Genomic DNA, 19,318 nt, shown 5'->3' with positions numbered 1-19,318 from the left:
TTCTACGTTAGACGAAGATATATTCGGGGGAGATGTTAATTTACCGTATATATAAAGGTCGGGCGCGAAGAGGTCTAGTAGCGGCGGAAGTATATCTGAAAGTTTTAAATTAAAATTACCGCTATTCGTAAGGTATATACTACGTATTTTAAAGGAATTTCGAATGATTCGCTAGTTAAAGGTCTTATTACGTACGCTTATAATGTTCTTAAGAAAATCCGTCTTCCGCACGGGAATCCTACTGTAACGGGCCAGGGCCACGTTGAGGCTCGGGCTTTGCCCGTGCAGACACCGCACCCGATACTGCCGAACGGGTAGCCTGACCGCCCTAGGGAACACTATACAGCAGTTGACCGCTCCCTTGTTTACGGTTCTCTAAGATTTAGATAAACAGCATGCAGGCACCGCCTAATTGAATCAATTCAGCTGTAGCCCATCACACCTACCCTACTAAAAAATAAGGTCATTTAACTTGAGAAAATATTATTTATAAGCAATTAAAGGCTTACTATTAAGAGCCCTGGAGGCTAGCAAATATAAGTCGTATAAGGCCGAAAACAAAAAGGAATAATATCGTAATCCTCGCAGAGTTATAATAGGACTTATAACTATCGAATATTAAAATACGTTTTTCACCCCTCTTTACCCGATCTTTTATAGCTTTATAAAATTTTTAAAGCTATCTAATAACAAAGAAGTCATTAATATATCCTTTAGAAGAAACAGCGGTCTAAAAGTATGGTAGATCAGGGTGATCATGCCAACTTTCCATAAATTTCTCGCCTTTAACAATAAACAGGGGCTCCATGATTCACCCATCAGCAGCGATACACTCAATTGCTGTGATGCTTCCAGTATATAGAACTCAGCGAGATCAGGGCATCTTCCCTTCGTGCTAATAACCTTCCGAGCTCTTCCCTCGCCGGGTTGGAAGCCGCATTCAAAATGCCACGCAGATCCGATTCACCAAACATATGACACGGTTTTCCCATTGTCACCCATGCAATATGTCCAAGACCCAAAAACCTCCAACTTCGCAATTCAAATCCAATATCTTCTCACGGCACAGGCAACTCCCGATATAATGGACAAACAAGCAACGACCACCATCAAACTATTCATCGTTAGATTGTCCCCGACATAATTCAAGGCCCGCCCATCCGATCCATGCCACGACCTGCCTGCCTTGTGCTGTATTACCGCTCTTGAATATGTATCATCTAGCAATCCCAGAGTGTGCCGAAGGGTGCCGTGTAGCCATGCGTACTGTCGAAATGCCGCCGTCACCATCGTAGGCCCCGTGGACCAAAAGACTTGTAGGTACGGTAGAGGGATGAATCGAGATGTCGAACCGCCGCGGCGCTTGCCCTCGTATAGCGCCCATAGGAGGAATGGAGATCTGGGCTCCGCCATGAAGAAATGGTTGCTTAGCCCGAGGGTCCCCGACGTTGGGGCCAATATGACCTCGAGATTGAGATTTTGGAGGCATTGTATTTGGGCGACCGAGTTCGGGTAAACGTCGAGGTCTGCGTATATTCCTCCCTCCGCATGGATGATAAGCAGTCTAGCTATGTCGGCACGTTGTATGTTTTGGGGATAGGCTTCGTACGTCGACAAAAACCAAGCATACTTTCCTTTGATGAGTTGGAGGATGTCGTCATCTGTCCAGAGTTTGATTGTATAGTTAAGCGGCTCGAGTTCTTGTTTCCACTGGTCGTGCGATGCTTTCATTTGCGTAGAGTAGGTTCGGAGGTCGGTCGTTTTCCAGGTCTGATGAACAACGTTGGGGATTTGTGGGAGGGCGATAGAATGAGAGTCGTCAAGGTTTTCAAAGTCAGAGGTAGCGCACGCGGTGATCACATTCATTGAAGCGGACAATTCGTCGGGATTGAAAAAGGGGTTTGCGAAGTTGAGCAGATGAATGACACAGATGAGAAAGAGGGCCAAAACTCCCACAGCCATGAACCTTGTCCGACCTTTTCCCCAAACAATGATCATCATAGCCTGTCGAGTGACACAAGATGGTAGATTCCAATTCAAAACACATAAAACACTGAGGACCGCCAATGAAGCGAAAAAATGACTTGCAATGGGCAAAGAGTACGGTTTGGTAAGAGACGACTCGCTTGTTCATGCTGGTATGGAAAGAATGAGGAATCCGTTGTTATATTTACAAAACAATACCTTACACACTTCATGTGCTAATGGTTACTCTCAGTTGTTTAGAAGATCAACTGGTTCCTGCGTAAGATCCTTCTAAGATTAATTGGAGAGACATTCTATGCACTCCATATAGTTTCATTGTGTGACAACCATTTAAGTAGCGAATCTGGTTATATATGCAAGTGCATTTCTTATTATCATGAGAGCAGGGTGTATAATACCAGAACAGGAGTCGTAAACCCATAGCCATAGCAATACCAAATGAGACACTGCTCTTGGCGTAGCCACGAAAACCTTCGGCGCCGGCTCCGTGATTCTGTGATCGGCAGAGTTCAAATGATATATTAAAAGGTTTGGGGAGTCAAATACTGTTGCCTACCTAATCTTAGCCAGCAAGTTAGTTAGTTCTCTGAAGCTTGAGCTACCACAGGCCGAGTTCATGACGTGCCCGCTCGTACAGGGAATTACTCAGAAGTCTAATAGTCGATTATGTCCGTGTCTGTTGAACTAAGCAACACAATTGAACTGGACCTTACTTGTTGATTTGGTTTACAGGCTACTAAGGTAAAATATCTATGAGAATCAAGTCCTCATAGCGCCAATGTAAAGGAAAGCAAAGAAAGATATATCGTCGATACTCATCTGTTGACGGCCCCAGGCTCCGTTCCTCTGTTGGTTTATCCAGGATCTGGATCTTTGGACAGCTTCTTCTTCCTTCATCATATGCTTCAGTCAGAATCGATACTTTTTCTCTCTTTAGCCTCTTCATCGCATGTGTATATTACATTTCGTTATGTTGGCGGGAGTTACCTGTGTAGTGTTGAAACTATGCTGCCTTCAGAGGATAGCACGGGACCAAGGCACACTAGTGCATGGTCTAAAATGTAGGATGGACACAACTCCTGGTAGCTGCAAAAACAGCCTATAGCAATAGTCCGGGGAAAACGCAACTACTAATTATAGCATCGTGAACACGGTGTCAAAACATGACTGCTTGAATCTCTCAAAGAGAACTTAGTCCAGCATAGTTCCCGCGTGTTGTAGAACCCGATTGAATTCTCAACGCCATTTCTTGACCCATATAAAACATGGGAAAACCCTTCGAACTATATTAAATATGGGGTATTTGTATAAGAAAAATGTATTATTATGTATCCATCGAGAATCGTGTTGAAACCTCGGTGTGTGGACGAGGGGTAGCCTGTTTTTGTAAACATTATGGGTTCCCACGCGCTACTGCCGTCCGAGATCCATCCTAAATCGGGCAAAATCACCCAAATTGAAGTACCCATCAATTGACAATTTATGTGGAGAGCTGCATGTGAGAATCTATATGAACGAGGGTGGTGCAAAATGCCCAATATCAGTAAGTAGTGCCTAGGCAAGTAAGCTTTTACGAAATAGCCAATTGTATTCATGTCTTGGCAATCCGCTGAGGTAACTCTATAAATAACCTTTTCGGAATTTCCGGGACCTCCGGCCCAGATAAACTATTCCTAGATTATAACAATCCTAACGTAATGCTAGTCGAATGCCTCTGGGGCACGGAGTACCCAATTTCAGCCCCTTTGCACACCTCCACATTTACAAAGGTTTTCGGCCTCGTTCTGGGGCAGACCCGCTTTGTACAGCGACTTCATGTATGTTGTTCAGATTGATCTTCAATATGCTCCAGATCCTGAAGTAGCTACTACACAAAATATGCCATATTGGTCGAATTCATACGACAAGATGAGGCAGACCATGACTTTGAAGACACTGAAGAAAGCTGGTGGTACGATGCTTCCAGTTGTATTTATGTGCAGATGCCAAGACGCCGAGCGTTTCAGGGGAAACGATACGATCCAATGGTACTCTGCGGTTGTTCGGCTAAAGGGGTCAATGCAGTACCGATTCTCACCCTGTCTATAGCGCACTCACCCTTGTCACCCCCGGTCGCGCTACCGTAAAGTAGCGCTCACCCATTTCTCACCCGGGCGACACACCCACTGGACTACTGACTGCACTTAAGCCACACACCGGTGAGTTAGTAGTTGGGTGGGTGACCACCAGCGAATCCTCACTGTTGCATGTTTTTGTTTTCTTTTTGCTATTTATTCATTGGGAAATCCCCTCTTGCATGAGGCGGACTCAGTCATCTTTGACATGTTTACCACGTCGAACGTCTTGATATAAGTAGCTGTAATTATGCCAATCTCCATTTTTGGACCGAGCGAAGTTCATGGCGAGGTTAACACGTAGGTCATACTAGTAGTCATGGCAGAACCTTTCGGGAGGTGGAGGAGTCCGGCACCGGCAATTGGGGTTCTCCCAGAATTCTAATGATCTTGACCTGTATGTACTTGACATGGATCCATCGACTGATCATCTTTCCAAGCGCAAGCGCCTATCTTTTGCTTGTAATCATTGTCGACAAAAGAAAACGCGTTGTGATGAACAGCAGCCGTGTCGAACATGTCGGTTAGCTGGGGTGGAGTGCGTAACGACCGACAAGCGACGCGATGGTGCACCTGTTGCCCACCGGCGACGGACAGGCGCAACAGCATCCTTAACACCCGTACAGGTGACGCCAAATACACAAGACTCCCACTCATCATCTGTCGCCCCTGCTGCCCAGGATCGCCCGCGACTATGGTCGCAATGCTGGGGTCGGGAGCGTTGGAGAACGGGCCGCTTGCCGATGATGCCCCGCCTCTCGGGAGCAAGTATGCTCGAGTTGACGACTGAATGGCTGGATCTTGCATTTTATCGACTCAAAATGCCCAGAGTTTCATCTGTTTCTCCCATGCTTAATGCTCAATTTGCATCATTCACCCCAGGCGCGCCTGCTCTTCCTTCGCCAGAGAAGACTCGTGGCCTCGTTGATCTCTATTTCCAGACCCTTCATCAATTGTTTCCATTCTTGAGCCGCGAAGCTGTGGTATCTATTTATGATCGCAATTTATCACACTCGCGGGATTATTTTTCCATGCATCAGGCTTCCCTCCCACACCAAGCACTGATCTATTCAATCATTACGACTGGTCTCTTAGTTGAGCCTGTTTCCAAAGAGTGTCAGAGCAGTATATCAGCATACGTCGGATATTGCAATTCGCTACTTGGACATCTCGTTGCAGCGCGCTGCTTGGAATCCGTACAAGCAGTTCTACTATTTTCCATTATCCTTCGCAGCTGCGATAGACTTGCGTGGGCATGGGATATTCTTGCAATGGCTGGGTCGATGGCTCAGTCCATTGGACTCAACCAAACAACGAAGTCACACCTTCGTCCGAATAATGACGACGTGATGAAAAGTGAAGAGCAGGGATATCACACGTGGTGGTGCCTGTACGCCTTTGAGAAGATTCTTGCGTTTGAGAGCGGACGCCCGTCCACGATCTGGGATCGTGAGCTTTCAGGGGCATTAGCCGAACTCAACCAAAGCGATGCTTCAAAAGATCCAGAGTACCAATTCCGAAACATTTCGTTAAGTTTAGCAAATCTCCTCCACGAGATGCAAGAGCGGTCAGCCAGAGCTTGGCGAAGAGAAGAATGGTTACCCCAGTCGGCAGAGGAGGCAATTGAAGAGAAATTAAAAACTGGAGGAGAGCTAATTGCGCTACTTGATACTTGGCGAACAAGTCTCCCCGAGGAGTATCGGTATGTTGTACTCTAATTCGCAAGAGCGAGATCTCCGAGTTACTAACAACCCTCTACCTTTAGCTTCGATACACCATCATCAAGCTATCACAATGCACCCAAAGTGGCATTTCTTTCTTTTTATTACAACACCGCGTAAGTACCGTATTCGTATGCTGTTTTGTTGAATCATCACCCACCATTCATTGTGCTCTTGGGTAGCTTGAAGCGCTGACCTATCTCGCACCAGAGTAATTCTTTTACATCGCAGTACTCTCATAATTTCTAAAGAAGAGATGAATGAAGTAGTGAATAGATATTGCCCCAGCACCGCATATCAGCCGCAGCTTCTCAAAGGTCCAACGATTGTTGTTGAAGCCGCTCGAGACATGGTGAAGCTCTTGGTGACACTCGTTGACTCGGGTGTGCCAAGTTATCTCCTTACAATGACATCGCCCCTCGCTGCGGTATATGCACTGGCTGTGCATATATTTCGAGAAAGAAAGTCACTGTTGATCCGGTCAGACTTTGAGGTCAGCGAGCGCCTTTCTTTATATCGATGATTTGTTTGGCTAATATTATTGTTGGACAGCTGATGAAAGTGGCTTCGCAGCTCACCAGGCAGTCCTATCAAAAACATGGAACTGTGTCGAACATAGATGATATTCTGATGGGTCTGGAGCGATATGCCCTACAATGTCTGGAAGATCCTGGAGGTCATCCTACTGAGCAATTATACGATCCACCGAATGAGTCTCTCCCATCTGAGCAAACACCTACAATGGTATCGATGGAACTGGGCTGGGGACCATCAGCACTCGATTGGGCTGGATGGGACTGGAATGATTTAAGTCATCTATTTGAGCATAGCTAATAAAGACCATGTCGCTGTTGGAAAGAAGATACTGATTTAAATAGTCAAACAGAAATACAACTTTAGGTCCAATCTCCACTCCATGGCTTTCTCGTCTATGCCATTTGCTCAAGGTAAGGAATACCAGTCAACTTGTATCCACGCTCAGTAAGCTTTACCGGCTCGCGAGGTTTGGAGCGATTGTAGGGATCGGCCTCTCCGTTCCTGAAGACCGGGAGATCAACAACGTGCATGGCGTTTGGCCAATGAGTGGTCATTTTGGTTTCTAGAGACAGTGAGAATCATGCTCGTATAGTCAAGTGACCAGGTCAATTACCTTCAAAGGCCATCTTCTTGGTCTGGAGCTGTTCCATTGTTGCATCTGCCACAGGCATGAAGCAGGTATAGACACAGAATCTGTCCTGGTTTGTCTCGGAGGACAAATTGTAGTGAGGTGTGCGTGAATCCCCTATTCACATTAGCATGGGACAGTAGTATGTCACCCATGGTAATTTGTTCTTACAGAGAAGCAAGTCACCCGGTTCAGCTTCAACCTTGATCCACTCGCACCCCTTTTCCTTCAACCAAGCCTGTCCGGCCTCGGTAAACCCATACCATTCTTTGGTCCTATTCCGGTAAAAGTCAGTACCAGCCGTGATACACTCAGCACGTTTCTTACCATGACCAAATCTTTTCCTCGTCCTTGAAGTTTGCGTGGAATTCCTCGCTCAATAGATGAGCACCCTTGCAAACGATCAAGCCACCATCATTTGGCCCATTAGGAAGCAGGTTGACCAAGCCTTGCAAGCATCGGAATCCAGGTTTCTCAGGATCCTGATCCTGGTGAGGCCAGGGCGAGTTTGGCTTGATATCCTTCCTGTTGGGAAATCCAATATTGACAGAGTCAAAGGATACAATTAAGTCCTCAGTGTCGTAGACTTTCTCGAACGCCTCGACTACCGCTGGCTCTTGACGGACGGCCCAAGTGAATGATTCATGTGAAATGCCGTAGCCCAAGCACATTCCCTTTTCGTTGATATCTGGAAGGTGGTCTTTGTGAATCGTTGAACGATCGTTGCGGTCGAAGCCGAGGTTGCTATGGCACGATATATCAGTTTTCCTCATTTTTTCTTCCATTGTGACGGTGCTAATGACGTACAATTCCTCTAGCCAAGTGTAGATGTCGTCGGCGTATTTCAATGCCCGATCGCGCGGCACAGCACCTTTCACCACTGCATAACCATTCTGCAGAATGTCATCTCGGAAGTCACCATACTTGACGTCAGTTCCCTGTGAGAACAATCTTCCGGATGGTGCTTTCAGCAGCGTGGAAGCGCTGCTTGTAGTGGTTGTCGCGGACATGTTGTGGTAACTTCTTCGTTGACCCGAGTTGAAGTTGATAAAAGACTCTGTAGCGTTGACAGTATGCTGCTTGGTTGCATGTCTCTTTGTTGATACTTATATTCACGTTGGAATTGTATCAGGGTCATTGCTAGCGCGGCGGGTCGGTTGCCCCGGTTCGGTTCGGTTCGGTTGAGGGCTATCTTGCTCTCTCTCTCCAAAGTCGCCACTTTTCGGCTTACAATTTACTATGTCTGGCGATAAGCTCTGTTGGGAAGTCTTGTAGCCAACGAAGAAAAATCGATCGGTATGTCCACATAGCGAGGCGTAATCTCCGTTTCTCACGAGCCATAGGTTCCGGTGATTTGTCCATGTCCGCAGACAAGTAGTATCTTGATGTTCAGTTCTTTTTCGGCCTATATTCTATAGCAATCGATACTCTCTTCAATTACGACAGGGGGTGACAGATATTAGAAAGACATAAAAAGATGTAGAAAAAGATAAGTTCACTTTCACGAAGGAGATGTAGCTAGGCAACTATTCGATAATGTTCATGACATATATTATAAAGGTATATACTCATTGTAGCAACGGTCGTTCCACAAAATTGTTTATGGATAGAAGAATAATCACCAGGGCTCGAGGGTTTTGCTTGATTCAGGGAGTGAGTGTTGATGAGGTACTTTCAAAATCAATTCAAACATTACATAGACTGAGCTCTTATGGTTACTATTTAACTCTCATCCTTGTCGATCAGGAAACGTGTCGCAAGAGATCGAGTCCTAGGCCCGAAAAAGTAGATGGGAATAGCAATGAGAGCCAACGCGCCACAAATTACAGCTTCCACAACCATTGTTCCATCATACCCAAGAGAGGAAACAGCAGGCAAAGTAGCATAACTCAGGCCAAAGGAGATAAGACCTCTTCCGGCGCAAATAACAACCAGAAATGGTGCAGCACGCTGGGGAAAACTATCTACGGCATAAGTGATTCCAACGATATTGGCTCCAAGGAACGCGAAGAAGCTAGCATTATACGTGACAACCACAGCGCTGACATTCCACTTCTCCGGATTCGCTGCTGCTTGTCCGTATATCAGACCGCCAATGACACCAGTAATGGCCGGAATAGCCATCATGGGTAGACGGTATTCCGGCTTATAAAGGCCTTTGTTGCGGCGACTGAAGGCACGGATGGTCAGATCACCTCCATAGCCCAACAATGGGAGGAAAATGACACAGCTAACTAGCTGGCCGGCTTGGACGTATCCAAGAGATGTGAAAGCAAAGTTGTAGGGTGGTGGCATAAGAATACTCGAGAAAGTTGAAGATTGGAAGACGTAGACGCCAAGGAAAGCACCGTTCAGCAACAATAGCCAGAAAATCGTTGGAATACAGAACCCTTGTAGGATGTGCTTGTAGAAAATAGGAACATCGCACAGACGTGGCTTGAGCACCATTGGCTTCAGGTCATCTCGCCAACGACGAGGTCCGTATCGATCAATGTCAAGAACGGTACCATGAGCGCTGAGGGTGATGTTTTCCATCGCATCCACTACCTTAGGATCCAATACGGACTGCCCCTGAACTGCTTCCTCGGGGCGCACGAATTGAGATTCTGTCACGAATATGACAGACAGAAAGAAAATCAGGGCATTCATGATACTGAAAAAGCCATACCACCATCTCCATCCCCATGCAGAAACCATGTATGTGGAGGTAACAAAAAACACACAGGCGGCGATGTTTTGGATAAAGACGAACCAAGCGATCTTCCGACCACGCTCGTGGAGAAAATGTATTTCTTGGACAATCATTGGGGAAAGCGCTTCACTCTGCCCGGCCGCCAGCGACATAATGTTGCGGCCTGCAATGTGACTTCCCAAGCTGTGCGAACACTGGCACCAGATACCAGCTCCAATGAGGAGAAGCATTGATGCAAGAAATACAGGCCGTCGGCCCGCAGTGTATGCCCACGGCATGGTGATGAGGTTTCCAACACCCATGAAAAGCGTCGGATAAGTCAAGAGGTCGTTGGCTTTGGCCGTCTGGCCGGGATAATCTTGCGCAACGACGGAGAAGATAGGGCCCATTCCAGAAGCAAGCACAACGGCCGTGCAACTATATGCGGAGACAAGGACTAAAAGAACCCATTTGCGCCATGGAGGAAGGTTCAATGGATCTAGCCAGGTCAGGAGCCTGCAAAGTGATTCGGGAATAGGAAGACATACCTCTGGGGTCTGCAGACGGGGCCGGTATGAGTACAACCCGATTGTCTTTGAATAGCTCAACCTGCCCGTCCTGAGTAGATTGCTTGTCAGAGTCCTCTGCAAGCTCAACATGACTGATGTCTGTTTTTTCCATGACTGTGGCATTCGCAAAAAAGCGTAAATGTGGGTAACTGACGGCTGCCTAAGCTATACCATCATGCAGACAGCGTTTATCTTTATATCTCGAGAACGGGCGGGCCCATACCCGCAACTGCCGTCGCGTATGTTGACCCCAGATTTTTCGAAGGTTCTCCTCTCCACACGGAAAATATGGGGTCGAGGCCCGCATACCGAACCGAACCGAACCGAGCCGGAACAGCGGTGGGACTCGCATTTAAAATCCAAATGATGGAATTAAGAGAGACCGAGGATCTACAAGAAAACATTTCGCTCATCAAAAAGATTGCCCGTGATAATAATGTCGGTCAAATTCAACGTGGACATCCCAGTGGCGGAGTTGAAGAAGCCCGAGGTCGGCCTTGGGGGGTACGAGCCCTTGAATCCACGCTCAGAAGTGCTCTCCAAAGGAAGCTCTACTGCACCCGGAAGACTTACTCTACCTTGCGACATTCTCGTTGAACATGATGTCGCGATCGCTGTGAGAGATGGCTGCAAATTATACGCCGACATTTATCGACCCCCGACAGCCCCGGCACGTTCCACTCCGGCCATTTTGTGTTGGAGTCCGTTTGGCAAGAAATTCAATGGAATAGAGTCCTTGCGTCTCATGACACCATGGAATCTTGGTATTCCCAATGGAACACTCAGCGGCCTGGAAAAATTCGAAGCCCCCGATCCTGCCGAATTCGTTAATCACGGATACGCTATTATCAATGTGGACTCGCGCGGTGCATTCGATTCGGAAGGGATAATGGCAATCATGGGGACCCAGGAAGCACAGGATGGGTATGACGTGATTGAGTGGATTGCTGAACAGTCTTGGTGCAATGGAAACGTTGGGATGGCAGGTAATTCACATCTTGCGATTGTGCAATGGTTCATTGCGGCGTTGCAACCTCCATCCTTGAAAGCTATCGCACCTTGGGAGGGATGTGGAGACCTTTATCGCGAGCAGTTTGCTCGAGGTGGTATATACGGTGGTGACCTGTTTGATCATCTCATCATCAAATATATTCTGCGAGGCCGGAATGGAATCGAGAGCTTCCGACAGATGTTTGACCAACACCCTCTTGCAAACGATTGGTGGAACGACAAACGGCCCGATATGACCAAGATCAACATTCCTACCTATATCACAGGGACGTGGACTAACACAATGCACGGCATGGGAGCCATCCGAGGCTGGTTAGATGTCAAGTCATCTGAGAAATGGCTCCGCTGGCATCCATACCAGGAATGGTATGACATTTGGGGAAACCAGGAAGCACGACGCGAGCTAGTTTCTTTCTTCGACCGGTACTTGAAGGGAGTTGAAAATGGCTGGGAGTCAACCCCTCGCGTGCGAATGGCTATCCTGAAATATGGAGAAAAGACCCCATTGGATAATTTGATCGAAGATGACTTCCCACTCCCTCGCACGGTATACAAGAAGGCGTATCTCACTGCAAATGGTGGATTAACGCTCGAAAAAATCCCCGAGTCGAGTTCCATCTCATACAACTCTGAAGATCCAAAGGATATTGCTAAATTCACCTATACCTTCACCGAACGTACCCAGCTGGTTGGTATACCGAAGGCGGTTTTGTATATGCACTGCGATGATTTGGATGACATGGATGTGTTCCTGAATTTGAGCAAATTGTCTGCTTCCGGTGAGCAACTTCTGAATCTCAACATTCCGTGGAACAACCTTCCCGTCTCAAATATTGCCGATATCCCAGAGGATAAACGCACAGAGGTTATTCTCTACCAAGGTCCGACGGGAATACTTCGGGCTTCAAACCGCGCCATCGATACATCTCGTTCCATACATCCCAACTGGCCATTTTACACTCATGAGAAAGAAGAAAAAGTCCAACCAGGATCTGTGGTGCGACTAGAGATTGGAATCTGGGGCATGGGTGTTGAGTATGAGGCCGGCGAGAGTCTGCAGTTGCGGATCAGTGGATTTTACCAGGGAATTTCGAACTTTGGCACCACTGAGCATATTCAGAATCGAGGAAAACACTGGGTGCATATGGGTGGAAAGTACGACAGTCATCTTATTCTACCTTTCGTGTAAATTATGTCCTTGGCCGTTTCGATGTCCGTTTAGAAGTACTACTGTTTGCTGGAACATAATAAAGGCAGTTGTCCTCTTTATCAACCAAGCTCATTTTCAATTGAATTAGTTTATGAAGAACTGCCGTAGCTATTCTCTTGCTGTCTTTCATTTTGGCCCGATCTCAATCTTCGTGAAGGGCTCAGGTTAAAAAATACACGTCGAGGGTCAAAGCCAGAGAGCGCAATCAAGACCCACGTGATTTATACTTGCAATTTATCAGCTTTTCATTTGTACCACCTAGTTTATATGGATGAAGCAGGTTGTGACAAAGGGTAAGCTTGAGGCGGACGAGTTGGTGTCCACCGACATGTAAAATTCAGACCACATCGGTTGAATAATGAGGGAATTGTAGTTGAGTCTTTGTGACCTAAAGCCTTTGCATCCGCATGATGGGGGAACCTAACTGAAGAGGGAAAACCTTAACCAAGACAGGTAAAGAAGCATAAAGAACGCAGAACTCGAATTACGACTCGTTCTCAAGTCATCTCTCAAGCGACAAAAGATCAAGGACAGAGACACTACCTAGGTATACACGTTCCACTTCCGTCAGCCTATATATTTCTGAGTTATTTCAAGCGAGAGGCGATCAAACACATACCCACTATCCACCTCCTATCCCTGTTTACCTCTATATTCTTAAGTCGTCTTTCAAATCAGACGGGAATACGTATATATATCATATCTACCTACGTGTTCCAAGGTCTCAATTCCAGGTCTTCTGGCCGAACAAGGTTTCCTGTTTCCTACTCCTTCTATCAGATTATCCGGAATTTATATAGATTAAAGTGATCTCTCTATAATTGAATCCTCTTCTTGTCCCTATCATCTTTAGGGTAGGGCTTGACTATGAGCTCTTCTATTCGTATCAGTAAGTGGCTCTCTAGTATAGCTAGAATATAGAACTACTAGACTCTCCCCGTAGTAGCAGATTGCTCATAAAGGTTAATCCACTTATTCTATTGAGCGGAATCGCGAAATTTATCGCCTTTACAGGAGGAGAGCATCGCTAATGTGTATGCATCTATAATGTTAGATGTATCTACACAGGGTGTAGGGGCATTAGTTCGGAGGAGAAAGTGACCGGGTGTTAGAATGTGGTTAATTCGGGTATCGTGAGAAGTAATAAAAACAGCAACGGCGACGTAAAGACGACGCCAAGGTTTAGAGTGCTCCTGGATAGCTTCTTGCGATATGTTTGATGAATTGTACGTTGCGAATCGGGCTCTTAACTGTCGGATGCTATTAGGCCTGGCCAATAAGAATGTCCGAAAAACTCTGTGTTTTATTCTCCCTAATCCTGGAAATTCAGAGGGATTCAGCATGACCAAGGAATTGAAAATTAAAAGAGGATACCCTCTGGGAATCCATTCGACATCTACCACTATCTACAACTCATTAGGTGTGACCTTTTCCACCTCCTCATCGACCACCTCGTCCGAGGCATGATTGGTCCTCTCAATGGTCAATATAGTGGGAATGGCCACCAGAAGGCTCCCAATACATAGACCCCAGTTCATAGCAAACTGTGTCAATGGACTGATTTTTTCAGCGTTGATTCTCCAAGCCATTGCACCACCAGCCGGCTTCAAAGCCGAGTATGCTCCGACAATGACGGCAGTGACAACAGGATTGTTTGATCGAGTCCCCATAACCCAGTAACAGAATGTCTGCCAGAAGGAATCGTACGCCCCGTAGAAAAAGTATAGAAACATTCCACCCAAGAAGTCACTCCCATCCTTGTAGTCAATCTTCTGCTTCAAACCCTGCTTTAGACGTTGGTCGTTCCAGATCTGGAACTGATATCCACCGCCCCAAATTACCATCCCGGTGATGAATAGAATTGCCCATCCAAGCTTTGCTCGTGCACGGCGATTCAATGGGTGAAGGTCAAGTAGAGATCCCATCAAAAGCCCACCGAGCATTTGGGCAATCCAGTACAGGGCGCTGTTGAGGGAGCGAGTGCGGAGGTTAAAAGTCAAGCCATTCACATCGTTTTGTTGATACGAGTAGAAGACATTAGCATTGTAAAACATTGGGTATAGGCAAAGATTCTTCCAATCGAAGATAATGTGCAGCGTCTGGATAAGCGTGTTCCTCAAATTAGTCCAATTGAAGGACTTGAACTCTTGTGCGATGCGATCACCGTGGTACTTGTCCGACAAAGACTCGGTGGAGCACACAAGTACGGAAAGTAGCCAACCGAAAAGCATGATCACTATATATGCGATATATGTCGAATCTGTCACCGTGCCAGAACTAGAGTGGTAGTTGATGCCGAAACTAGCCAGCGAACCAATAGTCCCGCCCAAGTTGAAAATCACCCAGAAGACTCCAATGGCTCGTCCGCGCGTTTGATCGTTTGTATAAGTCACCATGATGGTCCCCTGAGCGACCCAAAAGAAAGCTGCCCCTAGACCAAGCAGCGCTCCGGCTGCAATCACGAAAGGACCGCCGCCCGTCACCCGGTCTGAGTTCAACAGCGCACCTGCGTACATAGCGTAGGTCCAGCCTCCAATGAGTAGGGAGAGACGCGGACCTAGATATTTGTAGAAGGTGCCGACGATGAAAAGTGCCGTTGCAGCTGTGCATGCGTGCGTGGCGACGTTGGCGTTCGCCGAGACTGTGCTGTCGACCTGACCCGAACCTCCCATCCCGGTCAGGGCATTATACATGCCGGGATTGCAGAAGGATATAAACGAAACCAGACCAATCTGGAACCATGGGTCCTGGCGAATCTTTGAAAAGCGGCTCTTTGGGGGCGATGAAAGGAAATCGCCATCACTGGGGCTTTCTCGATAGATGGTCTCCGGGGAAGTCTTTGGGGTTTCCATGGTGCATTAAAAAAAATAATAAAACAATATTCAGGCAATTTTCCGGATGGTCTTAGGCAGACCAGTTGCTATGTTCGTATAAATAGTTTTCTCCACAGGCTCGTGGCCATGGCGTGCTGTGTCTCCACAGTTGAGAGTAGGATCTCGCTATGGCGAGATCCGTATCCGAGCATACAGCGAGATCCGTTTGCGAGCATGCAGCGAGATCCCGAACCCGCGTCGCACTTTCGAAGCCAAAACATAAGAACATCTCAATAATCTCATAGATGCAGATGTTATAAAAAAAGCAATTTACGGCCAACATGACGCCATTCAATTGCGAAGGTTTAGGCGCCCTCCAGACGGAGGTCCCGAACGTACTAGCGCCCTCCATTGACGTTCTCGACACTCTTGGGCTTTGCAAAGCCTTCAACTCGGAAGAAGCCAAAGTCGCACCCGCGATTGCGTGCTGCTTGTCCGAAATCGCATCATTAATTGAAGCCCTCGTTCCCCGTCTACGTGCGGGTGGCCGGGTCATCTATGTGGGGGCGGGCAACAGCGGCCGGCTAGGTTTTATGGAGTGCAGTGAACTGCCGGTGACATTTTCCACAGATGAAGGCCAATTTCACGCCATTGTGGCTGGCGGAGAACAAGCAATTCTCAAAGCGAAAGAGGAAGCTGAAGACTCCGAGCAGGATGGGTCATCTCAGCTTGAGGTTCTCCGGGTCTCCGCTAAAGATACCGTCCTGGGTATCTCGGCCTCTGGACGGACGCCGTTTGTTTGTGGCGCACTCAAGGTGGCTATCGAGCACGGCGCGTTGACAGCCGCCATCACAAATACGTATTCGTCTGTTATAGAGGCATTGGGCGTCAACCACTCTGTCGCCGCCTTGGTTGGACCGGAATTCATCGCTGGGAGTACTCGGCTAAAGGCTGGAAGTGCAACAAAGCAAATCTTGAACATGATCAGTACCTGTGCAATGGTGAAGCTAGGCAAAACACATATGGGCCTTATGATTGACCTACGGGCAAGGAATTACAAATTGCAAGCGCGTGGCCGGCGGATCATCCAACAAGTCTGCAAGGGACGCCCCTTGTATATCCTTGATGGGAGAGGCCAGCCACAACCCCGCCCCTTGAGATTCATCGATGCCTCTCAAGAAGACGCTGCGCTGGATAACTTGATCACCAAGTGTGGGGGAAATGTCAAGCTGGCATGTGCCGTGGCTGTATCCGGTCTTGCACCAGCTCATGCCAGGCACACACTCGATCGAATGGAAGGAAATTTTCGTTTATTTCTTGAGAGCATCGAACACATGACGCCTAAGTGTAATATGGAGTACGCAGGGAATGAAGAACTCTTTCTATCAATTGATGGAGGAGGGACTAAATGCGCTGTTTCCATTGCAACACGCTCCCAAGTTATCGCTCAAGGGTGGGGAGGGCCTTGCAACTTTCACAGTGTTCCATTGGATGATCTCCTGGGTCAGATACAAATAGCCACTCTCCAAGCAGTCTCTCACTTGTCTCAAACATACCGCTATTCGGACACTCAACTACCCAAGTTTGCCGCTGTATGGGCCGGAATAGCTGGGTTGCACCATGCAAATCAACGGGAAGCGTTGTCCGATGGGCTCGAGAAGCTATTGAATCTTTCTTCACGAGAAGGAGTCCTGCGTCTGACGAGTGACAGCGCACTTCTCAGCGCATGCATTGGCATCAACGATTCTGTTGATCGTGGGATTGCTGTCATTGCAGGCACAGGATCTGTGGCGACAGCATTCAGCAAGGATCCAACGGGGGAGTTTATTCAAATTGGGAGAGCAGGTGGCTGGGGTCCTCTTATTGGGGATCAAGGAAGCGCTTTTGACATCGGTAAACAGGCTCTGCGGGCACTGCTGAGCAGCTTGGAGCTGAGCCAGGGTACAGAGATACGCTTGACAGAATTGGAGTCGGAGATTTTGGCAAGTGTTGGCCATGCCAAAGACGAGCTACTTTCCGGCATTTTGTTTTCTGACTTGCAGCCCAAATACTATATCAGTGATATTGCGAAAGTTGTCACAAAGCTGGGATTTCGAAAGGTTCCAGATTTACAGGCACTTGAGATTCTTACCTCTGCTGCCAGGTCAGTGGTGCAGCTTATCAAACCGCTTGCCCAGAAGCATATCTGTGACCCCAATATTAGCTCTCTCATCCTCACAGGAGCTTTGATGAACTTGCCCAATTTTCAGGCCCTCATCACGGGCGAGATGGCACGAGAGCAAGTTCCATCATTCAAAGCTATTGTTGTTGTTGATAATGCTTCCGCTTTTGCAGCTCAATATTTGGCACAGCGTGCTCAAGGCCAATTGTTTAGCAAAATTTAATTACGACTTCTCGGTGGATTGTATGAGCCTTGTGTGTTACGGCTAGGGTGTTATTAATAAGATCTCGACAGGAAGGGAGAAATGAACCTCCCCTTCCCAATGTATCTTTAGGGGTATGTAGTAGGGTATGTAGTAGAAACCTAGGTAATTGTACACTGATGCAACCTTGGAAACTGGCAGCCACGACTATATTTCTATACTCTAATACATCGCTAGATGCTCAATTGAAGAGCTGCGCTCCAGTTTCCTTGACCTCACTCCCATAGATCCCATAGAGGTTGTCCAGATAAATTCGCGTAATATTAAGCCAAGGTTCCTTTCCTGCAACTATCTGGCACGCATCATTGCAAACTGCGTGGTTTTTTCCGCCCCAGATAACAAATCCATCAACATGCTCATTACTTGCAAGAGCCTCCAACTCACTCTCCCACAGATCTGCTGGGATGAAAGAGTAATTGCCATGGTATTGGGGCCAAGTGTATGGCCAAACCGGCAAAGAGCTATCGATTGTCTGAATTTTGGCAACCACCGAGTTGAGCGAGTTCTCCCACGTTGACAAGCTGTCACTGAACGTATAGGCCGAGGGGAAGAAAGCATGATTGCTGTGGTTGGCAATGAGGTTGCGGTAATGTGGGTATAGTGACGAAATGGTATTGCCGGACAGTCCGTACCAGCCAATGATCTGGTCTGCAGGGATGACTTCAGCCGCCCACGTCTGCAATGTAGACATAATTTCAAGGTAGAGATCTGCCGTAGAGGTGGAAGTGAAGTATAGATTTTCGCAATCGAGCACAAGCGGATAGCTTGGATATATGTTCCACTCGAGAACAATATTTTTCCATTTATCGGCTGATGGAAGAACACCCCCTGCGGTCAGAGGATTGCACACATAGGCAGGAATCCAGTTGATGTTTGTGCTGCCATGACCGATGGAAGTGTTGGTGTAGGCTGTGTTGTCAAAGACGCGAAAGGTCGAGCCATAGGCTGCACCAATCAGTGTAAAGAAAGCGACAATTCGAAGCAATGGTGACATGTTGCCGATGTAGACCTAAAAGACTGATTTAAAAAGAAGATATAAGTGTCACCATGAACTGCAAAATACTAGATTTTATAGTTGCGGGAAGTGCAGAGCAGTCGGGTGCAAATGCAAGGAGTGCGAGATCCGAGCGGGTGTCGCCGATAACACCATCGCACTTGAGTCTTACGCCTTGCGCCGCAACCACCTCCCATTTTACGGATCTCGCTGTTTTGATCTCTACCTCGCCAAAATGCAAAGTTGTCGCATTTGCTGTAGGCGCAAAGTAAGTGGCGTTTTCAACTCATCTTATTGTCTTATTATTAACGGGTATATAGGTCAAATGTGATCGCACTCCAGGAGGTTGTCACAGATGCCGCAAGTACGGTGAGGAATGTGTATATCCATCCAGCACTGTGGCAGGCCCAATGCCGAAGAGAACAAATTTAGATGGGAAAACAACAGAAGCCGGACTGAAGCGGCGACGGAACCTGCGTTCTTGTCTACAATGCAAGCGAGCAAAGGCCAAATGCTCTGGTGGACCTACCTGTAACCCCTGCTCCAGAAAGGGCCTTGAATGTTCTTACTACGAAACGAGGTTTTCCTCTCTCCAAGAGCCTGGACTCGAACTAGCCACTTCGACTGCACCAATTCACTCT

The 19,318-nt window shown here is 47.3% G+C and overlaps 9 protein-coding genes across 9 annotated transcripts; 4 read left to right on the top strand and 5 right to left on the bottom strand.

Moving 5' to 3' along the window:
* Positions 1-1,041: 1,041 nt before the first annotated feature.
* Positions 1,042-1,998, bottom strand: N7529_001081 (glycosyltransferase family 32 protein; the record flags this gene model as incomplete). The annotated part of the gene is made up of 1 exon (XM_057236612.1): positions 1,042-1,998. The coding sequence occupies one exon, from the start codon at positions 1,996-1,998 to the stop codon at positions 1,042-1,044; it is 957 nt and encodes a 318-aa protein (XP_057103415.1).
* Positions 1,999-4,510: 2,512 nt separating this feature from the next.
* Positions 4,511-6,655, top strand: N7529_001080 (uncharacterized protein; the record flags this gene model as incomplete). Its single annotated transcript, XM_057236611.1, has 4 exons — positions 4,511-5,802; positions 5,866-5,937; positions 6,032-6,314; positions 6,374-6,655. 4 exons carry the CDS (start codon positions 4,511-4,513, stop codon positions 6,653-6,655), a joined length of 1,929 nt encoding a protein of 642 aa, XP_057103414.1.
* Positions 6,656-6,750: 95 nt separating this feature from the next.
* N7529_001079 (uncharacterized protein) lies at positions 6,751-7,996 on the bottom strand (the record flags this gene model as incomplete). The annotated part of the gene is made up of 5 exons (XM_057236610.1): positions 6,751-6,920; positions 6,972-7,103; positions 7,158-7,261; positions 7,314-7,730; positions 7,794-7,996. 5 exons carry the CDS (start codon positions 7,994-7,996, stop codon positions 6,751-6,753), a joined length of 1,026 nt encoding a protein of 341 aa, XP_057103413.1.
* A 712-nt stretch (positions 7,997-8,708) lies between these two features.
* On the bottom strand, positions 8,709-10,338 carry N7529_001078 (uncharacterized protein; the record flags this gene model as incomplete). The annotated part of the gene is made up of 2 exons (XM_057236609.1): positions 8,709-10,156; positions 10,206-10,338. The coding sequence occupies 2 exons, from the start codon at positions 10,336-10,338 to the stop codon at positions 8,709-8,711; spliced, it is 1,581 nt and encodes a 526-aa protein (XP_057103412.1).
* A 324-nt stretch (positions 10,339-10,662) lies between these two features.
* N7529_001077 (CocE/NonD family hydrolase) lies at positions 10,663-12,426 on the top strand (the record flags this gene model as incomplete). Its single annotated transcript, XM_057236608.1, has 1 exon — positions 10,663-12,426. The coding sequence occupies one exon, from the start codon at positions 10,663-10,665 to the stop codon at positions 12,424-12,426; it is 1,764 nt and encodes a 587-aa protein (XP_057103411.1).
* Positions 12,427-13,853: 1,427 nt separating this feature from the next.
* On the bottom strand, positions 13,854-15,299 carry N7529_001076 (uncharacterized protein; the record flags this gene model as incomplete). Its single annotated transcript, XM_057236607.1, has 1 exon — positions 13,854-15,299. One exon carries the CDS (start codon positions 15,297-15,299, stop codon positions 13,854-13,856), a length of 1,446 nt encoding a protein of 481 aa, XP_057103410.1.
* Positions 15,300-15,601: 302 nt separating this feature from the next.
* On the top strand, positions 15,602-17,644 carry N7529_001075 (glucokinase regulator family protein; the record flags this gene model as incomplete). The annotated part of the gene is made up of 1 exon (XM_057236606.1): positions 15,602-17,644. The coding sequence occupies one exon, from the start codon at positions 15,602-15,604 to the stop codon at positions 17,642-17,644; it is 2,043 nt and encodes a 680-aa protein (XP_057103409.1).
* A 220-nt stretch (positions 17,645-17,864) lies between these two features.
* N7529_001074 (uncharacterized protein) lies at positions 17,865-18,677 on the bottom strand (the record flags this gene model as incomplete). Its single annotated transcript, XM_057236605.1, has 1 exon — positions 17,865-18,677. The coding sequence occupies one exon, from the start codon at positions 18,675-18,677 to the stop codon at positions 17,865-17,867; it is 813 nt and encodes a 270-aa protein (XP_057103408.1).
* Positions 18,678-18,730: 53 nt separating this feature from the next.
* Positions 18,731-19,212, top strand: N7529_001073 (uncharacterized protein; the record flags this gene model as incomplete). Its single annotated transcript, XM_057236604.1, has 3 exons — positions 18,731-18,945; positions 18,998-19,046; positions 19,072-19,212. The coding sequence occupies 3 exons, from the start codon at positions 18,731-18,733 to the stop codon at positions 19,210-19,212; spliced, it is 405 nt and encodes a 134-aa protein (XP_057103407.1).
* Positions 19,213-19,318: the final 106 nt, after the last annotated feature.

This window comes from Penicillium soppii (genome assembly GCF_028829465.1).
Source record: "Penicillium soppii strain IBT 18220 chromosome Unknown utg000001l, whole genome shotgun sequence".
Taxonomy (NCBI): Eukaryota; Fungi; Ascomycota; class Eurotiomycetes; order Eurotiales; family Aspergillaceae; genus Penicillium; species Penicillium soppii.
Note: the sequence above shows the minus strand (reverse complement) of the source record. Positions and strands in the feature narration are given on the sequence as shown.